Source organism: Emydura macquarii, unplaced genomic scaffold, assembly GCF_026122565.2.
Source record: "Emydura macquarii macquarii isolate MOO-44397 ecotype Brisbane River unplaced genomic scaffold, CSIRO-AGI_Emac_v2 contig_75, whole genome shotgun sequence".
Classification (NCBI taxonomy): domain Eukaryota; kingdom Metazoa; phylum Chordata; order Testudines; family Chelidae; genus Emydura; species Emydura macquarii.
In genome coordinates this window covers 12,536,821-12,549,644 of record NW_027130212.1, presented here as the reverse complement: position 1 = coordinate 12,549,644, position 12,824 = coordinate 12,536,821, and the positions used below count along the sequence as shown (strand labels likewise).

General features: G+C 37.5%; 1 protein-coding gene across 2 annotated transcripts in view; it reads right to left on the bottom strand.

Annotated features, from left to right (window-relative positions):
• The window catches only part of CADM2 (cell adhesion molecule 2), a 908,788-nt gene that overhangs the window by 142,868 nt on the left and 753,096 nt on the right, over positions 1 to 12,824 (bottom strand). For both annotated transcript variants that reach the window (XM_067543384.1, XM_067543391.1), the window contains 2 exons: positions 4,247 to 4,399; positions 1,598 to 1,735 (listed from right to left, as the gene is read on the bottom strand). In XM_067543384.1, the coding sequence (XP_067399485.1) occupies positions 1,598 to 1,735; positions 4,247 to 4,399 (291 nt within the window). The remainder of the gene's footprint in view (positions 1 to 1,597; positions 1,736 to 4,246; positions 4,400 to 12,824) is intronic.

Below are 12,824 nucleotides of genomic sequence, written 5' to 3'. Positions count from 1 at the left end.
CAATTGGATTTACTGGTGCCAGACAGCAGAACTCCTAACCTTTAATGTCAGGTGCATTAGCATACAATTTCATATCTATTTTCTCAGATTTATCATTTCACCTTTTCCAGTGCACAAAAGCTAATATGCCTTCTGCTGATGCCATTGCAAACTAGTTAGGTTATTTTATATGTAACCTTCATGACAATGGTAATGTGCTCTTCAGAAGACCTAGAAAACTAAAGCGTTCAAGGCTTTTCCCTCATTTGTATCTTTTTCACCTCCTATTACTAGTCACTTTCAACATCTATTTCCTCCATTCTATTTTCTTTCTTATGTCCATCCCTTAGGTAACTGCCCAGAAAGTAGTATGTTAGTTTAAGATCAAAATCTCAAAATTGTCTGCTTTGCTGCTATTACATTTCAGCTGAACGGGAAAGGCATAATTACTGTGCAAGCCTGAAAGATCTGACTCTTAAAAAGCACCCAGTGGCATGAATTGCCCTTGCTGATATGTCTGCATACACCAGTAGTTCATTTAGGATACTGGCACTATCTATGTTTATTTTCCTTCTTTTGATAGCGCTTCTTGCACATATTCACTTTGACATCTCTTTTGAATGACAGCTTTGCTGGCATAGTACAGCATGTATGTTATGTCCTCTGTTAAATTTTGCATTTTAATTATATTTCAGAAGGTGTTACTTTTCTCTTGGTATTTTCCTCTACCTTCTTGCAGGCTGAAAGCCTCCACTCTCTGTTTTCCTGCTTCCCATCTTCTCTTGACCACAGGAACTCAGACATATTTTAATCTACTTGAGCCCAAAGTCCATGCCCCTTTCCAATCCAATTTTCTGATTTTGAACTGGAAATTTCAGACAGGTACATTAAAAAGAAATAGTATTTCTGTGAATACCAGCCGTGGTCTCTTTAACTTATTAATTTTGTATATCAGTCTTTGTTTTATTAGGTATTACCCTATGTTGGGGGATACCAAAGAAAGATGAACTATTTCTCTTATAATTTCTGTAGCTTTGCTCAAAGCAGCTTCTTGATTCCTTAAGAAAATCCATATTGCCAGACAAATGTGAGAGATACATGGATACTAAAGGAATGGTTTTAAAACAATAGCTACACTGAAACAGTGGAAATTCCACCAACTCGTTCACCTGATCTTTTAGTAGACTGGATGAAAATGACAGCAATAAAAACTAATACCAATTTTCTGGGAATAGCAAGAGTAGATCAAATAGCAAAATAGCTGGGATACTGATAGTGACATGAACCTAGTGTTAAAGGTTGTTGTAAAGCATTTTATGATCCATCTCAATTAATGTGATATTATGACCTTAAGATCACTATAATTAAAAATTAGAGTTTGTAACATTTTGCAAAACAAAAACAAACAAAACAAAACAAACAAACAAACAAAAAAACCAGACATACAGCCATGATGATACAGTTTTTCAGTTCTTTCACATAATTGATACTTGCACATTTAGATAATGACTGTCTTTTTATAAAAATGAAAGTGATACAATTCCAAATAATACTTTATCCTATTAATTACTTTAGTTTTGATGTTAACACATAATTACATGGAAATGTTTTTCAATACCTTTAATCTCTTTGTCATTCTTGAACCATCTGATATCAGCTGCTGGTTTGCTACCAGAGGTCTTGCAGGTTAGCAGCATCCTCTCTCCCTCCATAACTGGTGAAATAAATCCACTAATTTGTGGCTTCTCAGGAACACCTAACAATTACGCAAATAAAAGACACATCATGTTGCCAATTAGCTACTTTAAGCTTTTGACCAGAGCTGTCAGTTGATAAGACTAAACTATTGTTGACCAATTTCCCTAAGAATCTTAGCATTACAGGTAAAGTAATTAACAAATAGGTTTATTCACTTTATGACTGACAGGCCTATCAACAAGATTCTGTTTTCTATTTTAATATGACCAGTGAATCTGAACATACTAGGGTTTAACTGAAGAAAATGAACATGTTTTGTAAGTCAATTTTAAACCAGTCCAATTTGTCTTATATTTTATGTTCAAGTTCAGAATGACTTCGTGTTGCTAAATATATAGGGGATGTCTGCATTTTAATCACATTTTTTGGGTGGAAGGCATGGAATATATTAACTTCTCTTGTTAAAATGAAATACAACCAGGAACAAAATCCAAACTGAACAAGCTGCATTTTGACAGACAGTTCCAGCATGAATTCAGGGAATCCTACCACAAAAGGAGGGCAAAAGGAAATTTAAAAATATCATTTCTTTTCAGATTGAGATCATATATAGTAATAGTAGGCCCAATCCAAAGCACACAGAATTCATAGGAATACTTCAATTGATTCAGTGAGCTGTGGCTCAGGTCCTGTGCCCATAAAATATCATACAAAGAACGTTAGAGATGGCATGGATTATGTTTTGAGGAATGGAGGGAGATTTAAAATAAAGAACTGTGAATAAAATTGAGACTATTTAGTTATATTCAATGACTGGCTTAGTAAAATACAGAAATGATTTATTTTGAGGGGATATATTTTTACCAGTTTCCAAAAGCTCTCATAATAATGATTACGTTTACCCTTTACATCTGGAATGTTTCAATTAATTCACAGATTTTCATTCCTGGATAAGGGGATCAGTCAATGAAATTCCACTCTGTTCTCTACATCTTGCATTTTCATTTGTTTGCATCTCTCCTTTTCCAAAGGAAACTGATAAACACTGTACCCAATCAAACAGTACTCCAAACACAAGCAACAACACCTATCACAGTGTAGTTTCTGTAATAAAACTACTCCTACTTTTCAGGGGCATGAAATGGCATTTTTAAAAATCCCTCTACATTAAAATCTTCTAATCCAAATCAGACCCATGAATAGAAAGATGATTTATATGCAGAAATATCCTCTATCTGATTAAAATGATGGCATGGAATGAATTACAAAGAAAGGAAGATTCTTACTCTCATATAAGGGCATCTTTAGCAGCATTTTAAATGTGTGTTTCTAACAGACAATTAAATAAAACTATAGGGAGATAGATGCTTCTGAAACTTTGCTGCTGTCTTTTTATTGGAAAGAAAAGTGATGGTGTTGGAAAGCAGTCATGTAAAAATCAAACAAACAAAAAACTAAATGGACCATAAAAGATCAAGCCACCCTAATTAGAAGCTACTGTTTAGATATCTGTTTTTTTACCTTTGTAACACCCTTTTATATGTGTCCCATTGCCATTTAATAAGTTGAATTTGACTAGTTATCTATTCTTTGGATCTTGAGATGGTTCACTACAGAAAAAAACATTAACCCTTAGGCAGTTGTTATCCCAACATACTCTTCGAGTGGATATTTTTTGTCCTTAATGGCAAACTTGTATTTTTGTAAAATAGGCTCAGGGGGACTCACAGAGGCATATTTCATATCCTATGCAGAAAACCAATTCCCTGGCTGGATTAACTTTAATATTACTAGCACAAAGAACATCTTGCATTAGTCCATTAAATTAAACAGCCTGCTTTTCTATATATAAAAAGCAAAACAAAACAAAATGGAAAAAAAAATCAATCTTTAAAATCGTATCACTTGTTAGGTACACAGGTGTGTTTCAATGAACCATAGCAATTTCAGCTGATTGGGCTACTGACATTGATAGAATCACATAAAGCTTGGAGCTGAAACATTATTTTCTGGGCATCTCTACGAATCTATTGCTTTTTTTGTGTGTCTCTATAACCTTTGGGGAAAATGGCAGAGCATTTAGAGGATGAAGCATAAAAGAAGCAAGCCCAGTGAAAATATGCACTTTGTAGAGGAAAAAATAAAATAGAATGAGCCAAGAAAATGCATAGCTAAGGAAAAACTATGAGTCTCTTTTTGATTTCATGCTCTCTGATTTTGTCTCCTTTGCCCTGTTCAGTACATTGTTAGGAGATGAACAAATGCATCCTGTTAACCCCTTTGGTGCTTGGGATATAGAGGTTATGTCCATTTTAAGGAGCACGGCATGTGGTGCTATTGATGTGCACTGTAATTCATGGTCCTGCCACATCACATGTAATAGGGGCCTTGCTATTCCTAGGCATGGTTCTAGTCAAGCAATCTTTAGAGAAAGCAATAGTGGGTGTTTTACATGCATCTTCTGCTAAGTTTTCTGAAAAGTCACCCTAAAATATTTACCAACAATTGAGAAGTCTTAGAATCATCTCTTAACCAATTTACTTTGGTCTTCTCAGCCAGTTATACTTACCCAGAACAGTGAGAAAAGCCTTGGAAGTTTTGACAGGCATAGTAAATAAAGAACAGGTGTATTGCCCTTCATCTGACAGAGACACATCACTGACACTGATGCTCAGTTCATGCCATGAAGCTCGAACCAGCTCAATCCTGTTGTCCCTCAGGGCTGGAAAACAAAATGTATATATTAAAGATACAAAATATTACATGAATACAATAAAGTATGTTATTCAATAGGTTTAAATGCAGCCATCTAATGAACATTTTTTATTACAAATCTATTATATGGATATGCAGACCATGTTAACTTTAGGGTGTTTTTTTTGTTTTTTGTTTTTTTTTTTCCTTTCAGGGAATTCCCACATTTCAACAGTTTTTGGATAATCTCAAAATCAGCTGAAAAACAAAACATGATAATATAAATTATTATGTATTTAATATTGAGATTCAGTGACATAACCAGTCTCAGCTATATTTTGGTCCCTTATATTATATCAAATGATATTAAACCACTACACAAGTATGCAATACCACAATGGACCCAAAATACCACACTGTGATTTTAGTTTGTTCCCTAGAAGCAGGACAGGACAGCAACACGGCTGGCAGGTGTGAATGTGACTAGCACCAGATGGAAGTTGCAGGGGCAAGATGTGAAAGTGAGTCCTTTCTGTCCAATGCTTCAATGGGTGTATGTAGGGGTGAATTTGGTGGGTTTCAGGGAACTTGCCTATTTTTCCTCCTTGGGGACCTAAGTGGGGAGGGGAGAATGGTCATAGAATCATAGAGTTGAAAGGGACCTCAGGAGGTCATCTAGTCCAACCCCCTGCTCAAAGCAGGACTAACCTCAGCTAAATCATCCCAGCAAGGGTTTTGTCAAGCCGCAACTTAAAAACCACTAAATATGGAGATTCCACCACCTTCCTAGGTAACCCATTCCAGTGCTTCACCACTCTCCTAGTGAAAAACGTTTTCCTAATGTCCGACCTAGACCTCCCCCACTGCAACTTGAGACCATTGCTCCTTGTTCTGTCATCTGCCACCACTGAGAACAGCCTAGCTCCATCCTCCCTGGAACCCCCTTTCAGGTAGTTAAAGGCTGCTATCAAATCCCCCCTCATTCTTCTCTTCTGCAAACTGAACAAGCCTAGTTCCCTCAGCCTCTCCTCATAAGTCTTGTGCTCTAGCCCCCTAATCACTTTTGTTGCCCTCCGCTGGACTCTCTCCAACTTGTCCACATCCTTTTTGTAGTGGGGGTCCCAAAACTGGGCACAGTACTCCAAATGCGGCCTCACCAATGCCGAATAGAGGGGAATGATCACTTCCCGCGATATGCTGGCAATGCTCCTACTAATGCAGCCCAATATGCTATTAGCCTTCTTGACAACCAGGGCACACTGCTGACTCATATCCAGCTTCTTATCCACTGTTACCCCCAGGTCTTTTTCTGCAGAACTGCTGCCTAGCTCTTCAGTCCCCAGTCTGTAGCTGTGCATGGGATTCTTCCATCCTAAGTGGTCACTTATCTCTTATCCCCTTACCCCCAGAGGGCAAGAGACACCAAACTTAGCAGGGTATCAGAACTAGCAAATAGATTATGGAAGAATCTGGTATCCTAGGAGCTGTGTGAGGGATGTCTGGGGTATACACACCTTCTACAGAACCTAGTGGCATAACACAGATGTTGCAAGCTAACCTTAGGCTTGCACAGGCTTGAGTCTGGAAGATAGGTGATAGTCAAGCATGACAGCCCCTTGCTGATGGGAACCAGACAAGAGTGCCATCTCCAGTCAAACTGCAAGTGTTAAGGGTGCTCCTTTGGGATTAACCTAACAAGATAGACGGGACATATTTGAGGGATGAGTTTACTGTGGGATTTAAGATCCCCTTTATGGGGGGGAAAAGTAATGTGATGTCCTAAAATTTGAAGTCCTTATTGGGAATGTGTCATATTGTAAAGAAAAAAATTACACAAGAATTAAAGGAGAAGAGGGAAACAGAGCCATTCAATCACCTACCTATATAGAACTTGCGGGTTTCTCCCCTAGGGTTGGTCCCTAAGAAAGTGCTAGGTGAATATAACTTGATGCATCACATGCCATGCGCACAGGGTAGCTCAGTTAATAATGGAACAGATGCAGCCTTGCGTTCCATGTGTTATTCCCCCATTGAAAAGGCTGTGCCAATGGTTAGGTCTTATGGTCCAGAGGTGCTGGTGGCCAAGTGTGATATCAAGTTTGGTTTTCTTCCATTGCTGCCAGTGCATCCTTCTGACTTTAACCTTTTGGGCTTCTCTTTTTAAGGACAATTTTATTTTGACAAAGCTACAAGATAAATCTGTTTTGATAAACCTGTGAGATATTTAGTACTATCCTACACTGGGGAGTTATGCAGGAAGGTGGTTGATGACTTTTTGTTTGTGGACAGGGGAAATTCAGATGAGTGTGTTAGCCTGATGGACACCCTTCAGATCCTGGCTAAAAAAAATGAAGGTACCCCCAGCACAGGAAAAAAACAGAGAGGCCTTCCACTATGCTGACCTAACCGGGCATTGAGCTAGACACACTGCTGGGTATATCACAACTCTCCAAGAATAAGCTTCAGGAGCCACGGGGCTTGACTGGGGGAGGCAGAGTGGCCAGAACAGGTGCACGCCATGAGCTGCAATCTATTATTGGATATCTTTGCATGCTGGGTTGTGGCCCCAGGGTGGGCACCCTGCACCCAGCTTCCAATGGCCACCTTATGCATAGCTAGACCTCACCATTTTATATGATTTACTAGAGAAATGATGTGTGGATGCAGGAGACATTTTAATGGAGTACCCTTGTGAAGGGAGGAAAGGATACTCAAGGCTGATTTAAAGATCCTCTTGAATGCATCAGGAGGTACAGGTTTGAGGTATTTTACCAAAGCAGGTGGTGCACCCAGAAATGACCCGCTAGCTAGATGCAAAAAAGAATAGTGCAGGATATAACATTTCTGGAATTCTCTCCCATTTTGATTGCAGTGGCCATTTGGGGAGCAGCATTTGCTAATGTAAGGGTGTGTTTCTGGTGTGACAACTTGGCGGTAGTACACATCCCCTTTCTCAAGATCACTCAGATTTATGAGATTGGCGAGGGTATTTGTACTACAGGATTTACACTTTGACATCTGTTTCTCTTCCAAATGTGTGCCCAGGGTTGACAACGGTACAGCAAATGCAACCATGTCTCATTTTCAGATAGACAGATTCCAGCAGCTGGCTCTGGGACGATAGAACTCTCGCATATGATGGTTGTCAGTGTAGCTCAGAAATCGGTGGCTCCATGAATGCGGCACAGCTATGAAAGAAGTCTCAATGACTTTGTGTAATTTCAGAAGTGGGAAGGACTGTCACCAATATGATTACAGAGGAACAGGTGCTGCAGTACATGGTGTCGTTAGCAACCTGGGAACTAGTATCATCAACGTCTTCCACTCGCCTATTGGCCCTTATGTTTGTAAGTAGACTGAACGGTTACTCAGATCCTTGTAGCAGGTTTTTAGTTCGGAGATTTCTGGCAGAGTGGTCTCAAAGCACCAGCCCTAGGTAGGATACATGTCATCCCATCACTGATAATATGTGTAAGGATCTGGTGCAGATCCTAGAGCCCATATGTCATTGCGGACTGGCAATTTTTGTTTCCTCTTTTAGGATCTAGGATCTAATACCTGGGTCCAGTAGGGACTTTTCTGGAAGGGCTTTGAGGGATATATATCCGGGAGCCTGGCTATATATGGGGGTGAAGCAGTCAAGCTAATTGCTGACACTTCTTTGTGGCAGATGTCCAGTGCAGGTACTCCATGAGGAAGGGATATGGCGATCAGATAAAATGGATTAGTAAAGGATTTAAAGGTATTCTTTAAAAAGGAGTGAAATTCCGGGGGGTGGAGGGCATATATAAATGATTATGAATTACCTACACTATACCCTTTTATCTCCCAGGTATTCTCAGATATTTAGGAATAAAGCTACAGCCTAATTAAACCATATCCAGTATGTTGTGTCCTCCTTCCGGCATTGCCAGACAAGCTCTATTTCCTACCAGCTCAGTAATGCACGATGCTCAGGAAATGTTTCTTTTTTTTTTTTTTAAATATCCATTAATATACATAGTGGTTTGGAATGTCAGGTTTCCCAAAGGATTTTAAGGAATTATTTGCTATTAAAATGATATAAGCTGTACTTCTTCATTCTTCAGGTTAATTTACAATGCTGACCAGCTCTAATAATTTAAATGACTAATTTATAAATTAACCTGTGTTATCAAGCCTTTCTCTACCATAGAAATCCCAATACCAGAAATCAACAAGCAATTTAATTCTTTTAAAAGAGAAAATAGAAACCTCTACAAAATTTGGAAGTTTCTGGTCATACTCCAGATCCAAATTTATGGCCTGTTTGAATCAGCACCGTTTTGCTGAAAGCCAAGTCTCTGAAAGCCAAAGTGAAAATAGAACTATCATCACCAGAACATTTAGGTTTTATTTACGAGGGAGAATCAAGAGGGACAGTCATGGATGTGGATTGCAATCTCCTCTTTGGGAGAGGCTCCATTCTGACTCCTATGATAGAGTTCAGTTCCACAATTAATTTGTATCTAAACTTGATGAAAATGAAGCTTTATCATGAATCTTTGGTTGATAATTTTGGATGTTCACAAATCATAGCAAAGCTATTAAATTGCTGCTTTGGGCGCCTACTAAGGCAGATCTGCACCAAACTTAGCAGTTCTGACAGCGTCTTATCTACCAGCAAAAATTGACTTTTGAAGCTGCTGCCTTCAAGGGAGTTTTTTTAAACTGGCTTCAAGTTGGATTTATTGGTTGCTTCAGGGTAGGTCAGCCAAAGCCTGACATGTTCTTGGAGCCTGATGATTTAAAGGTGACAATTTGGAGCAGATCTCACATCCAAGTGTGTCATGAACTACTCCAAGATACTGCAAGTAGCAATTGTGGTCATCCATGATAGACATCTTCCAGTCACATTTGAGAGCCCATTAGAAGATGCAGAGATGCTTCTGACATTCTGAAACAGTAAATACAGATGCCACATCTAGAAAATAGGGAGGGAAATATACATAACCTAAGAAGAAACATGATTCAAACCCACAGAAGATAAAACAATAAAAACCAAGTTCCAGATGTATACTGACATACCACGGTGAAAACAAGTTTTTGAAAAACTACTGCAGACATATATAAATAAGCGTCTTCCAATTCAGAATATATGACCTCCTCCACTATCAGCAGATAAATAGAAAGATGAAGATTGAGGCTTTTCTGGCCAATACTCCTCACAACAGTTCAACTTATGCCACCCTTTGACGGACCAGTTCAGTAGCTCAGAACTGATCTCAGAACATTCCAATTCTAGTCACATGCAAGTAGTTCAGACACAAGAGTGGGACTCTGTTATACAAAGATTACTGACCTTTTGGAGGTAGGAGGAAGATTATTTTCCATATGAACAGTTGGCTTAAAGTATTTTAGCTATCACATAGATACATAATTTGGATAAATGTCATATGTACTAAAAATAAATTATCTGAAAATATGGTTGAATTTTTGCCCTCTTTTTATCAGATATTATTTGAATATTCAATACACTATATTAAAAAATGTTGTAAATTAATATAATTTTCAATTGCCTCAATACTGCCTAATGTATCATAGGCAAAATGTGCCTTTATTGTAATTGTATGTACCTATTATGGTATTTCTCTAAACAAGTGCCAACATTCAATCAGAATTTCAGTCACTTAAAAGAACAGTTACATATTCCACTGGAGCACAAAAGATCTATGAAAGATGCTAATAGCAAAGCATTTATATTATACAAGCAGAAAAAAAATAGCACTTGAAATAGTAAATACCAGCACAACCATCTCTTCTTTCTTTAATCCCTATAACATAAAAACAACTAAGTCAATTTTCTTGAAATCTGGTTAAAAAAAACAACCACTGCTTAAGAGCTGAGATCAGATATACCAAGTTTCAGCCTGCAGTGAATTTTTACTGCATCCATGGAAAACAGACATTTATAATGGAAATGCTAAAAGACCCTTAGTAACAATGCTGCAATGGACCAGTAGTATAATGTTCTTTTGCAGGAAGCTGGTTTGTTGATGGCAGTCTTCAAAGTGCTAACACTAAACTAAAATCATATTCGTTTTTCCTCTCCTCTTCATATAACTCAATACATAAATTTGATTTATCTTTCCTGAGTAGTGAGAGTTGACTAGAGCCCACTTAGACAAGAGCACTAGTATTACTACTGAAATAAAGCTAAAGTTCATGTGAAATCTTGCCAAGAATATACCATACTTTGGAACCTTATCCCTTTCATGCTTTTGCACAGAATTAATGATTAACATATGTTTGTTTGTTTTTAAATGTACTAATATATATAAAATACAGGAAACTGTTCTCACTAATTTAATGAAGTGCATAGTGCAAAGTATAATAGTGTCATAAGCTAGTGGTAGTATTTTTCCCCAAATTTATTTTTTGAAATTCTAGATTAACAGTTTTGAAGAGTGAAATCTATCCACTTACCTGGTATGCTATGAATAATTTATGATAATTATTATGTGCTATATATTATAATGATAGTGCCTATAGGGTTAGTCCCAGTGTGCGAGGCGCTGTATAAACATATAAGAAAAAGAAAAAGAAGAACTCATCCTTGAAAAGCTTACACAACCTGCATAAAAATAATTATTTTGTCCTTGCTTGACTTTGTCCTTGTTCTTTCCTGGTTCTACTCTAAATGCTTTTTCAACATCTCCTCTAGTAGCAGTAACTCCTCCTCCTTTCCACTTCTTGTTTTGTGGAAAGCCAAAGGACTTTCTCTACAGGTCCTTCATTCTCATTCTAGATCTTTTCCCTGGGTGACGTCATCTGCCGTTACACATTTAACTACCATTTTCACACTACACACAGAGAAAGAATTATCTAATACGTGTAATTTTTTAAAATTTGGCAAATAAACACACATGATCATATCATACCACTGTTAGTTTATCTGCATTAGGAACCTCTTTTGTGACCATACATACTGGAACTTGCACATTTCTGTAATAAAAATGTGTGAGTTGCAATATGTCTAACATACATTACACTGTTTATAAGAATTTTCAGAAGCTGCACAATGTAACTAATTCATGAGAATATCTAAAAACTAATAACATAAAACATTTGTTCCCAACTATGAACATTTCATTTATTTGACCTGTTACTGTATCTTTACAAAGGATTTCCTGTCAGAACATTTTTTGAGCCAGAAAGATATTACTAAAAGGCAAGCACCTTACTGTGCACAGCCTAGTTATACAGTAAGTAGAGAATACCACACTTTATTTCAGCTACACTTGTTAGCAATCATTACTGGCTGGCAACCATATGCAATAAACTGGTCTAACACACAATCACATAAATCCATTTTTTGCACATAATGGTATAACCATCATGCATAGTAATGTAGTGAAACCCTGTGATATAGCATTTATATCAAAGAGCAAGAGAGATTAGAAATCCATGCTATCATGGAAAAAACATTCATACTCCATACTGGGAGGTAAAGCATCTGGACTTGTTAGATATAGTAGACAGCATCCAGCATCTGTAATCTTATTTCTTTATATCCCTATATCCTGCAAATGTTTGGAGTCAGATATTCAAAGTACTAAAATAAAATATCTTCAGAATAACTTGCAGATATTTGACAATGGTAACTTGACATTCCTTACAATCTAGGGATTGGCTCACCAAAGTTATCCTCCTAATGTTACAACTGTTCTCTCTGTCATGGGGATAACACAACTATTAGCTGGAAGCAGCAAGAGTCCTAACATTCAAAAAATAATGCTAAACCCTACAAATTAAATACTATACAATACAAATAATCACTTATTTTGATTTTCAGATATCAACTTTCCAACACAGTAATGCCCCCAGACCTAAACTAGGTTTCAAGAGGGCCAAATTCTGCTCAGGTATGAACATGCAAGTCCCTTTGACTTTGATGCATTGACCTTAGTGGGAGTTGTGCATGTATATCCAAGGGCAGAATATGGCCCACGACATTTACCATTGATAATGCCTAAAGTCTGTTTTATAGAAATAAAAATAAATAGATTCCTTCCCTGAATTATTTGCAATCTAAGTACACACACTAAACATACACATATACACACAAACACACAGATGAAGGGGGAGACAGATGCAAACAAACATGTAATATTAAACAATGATTTTGTTGTTTTCTTATTCCCCTATCCCCTTGCTGATTTCACCACAGATTTCCTCTACAAGCTCCATTCACTCATTTAGACATTATAAATATTCATTTATTCCTTGTCCTTAACTTTTTATCCAGTTATTTCCACATCTTCCTAACTATCTACGACCAGGTACTTATATGGTACCCTTCACTGAAATGAGCTCCATAATTTAGGTCCAGCTCCTGTGAAATTTCCATCCCTCCTGAGCATGACCTATTGGTTGGGAGTTTCCTGGTTCCAGTGGAATGTGGCTTTTATGACAGGTTATACTCAGGGACGTTA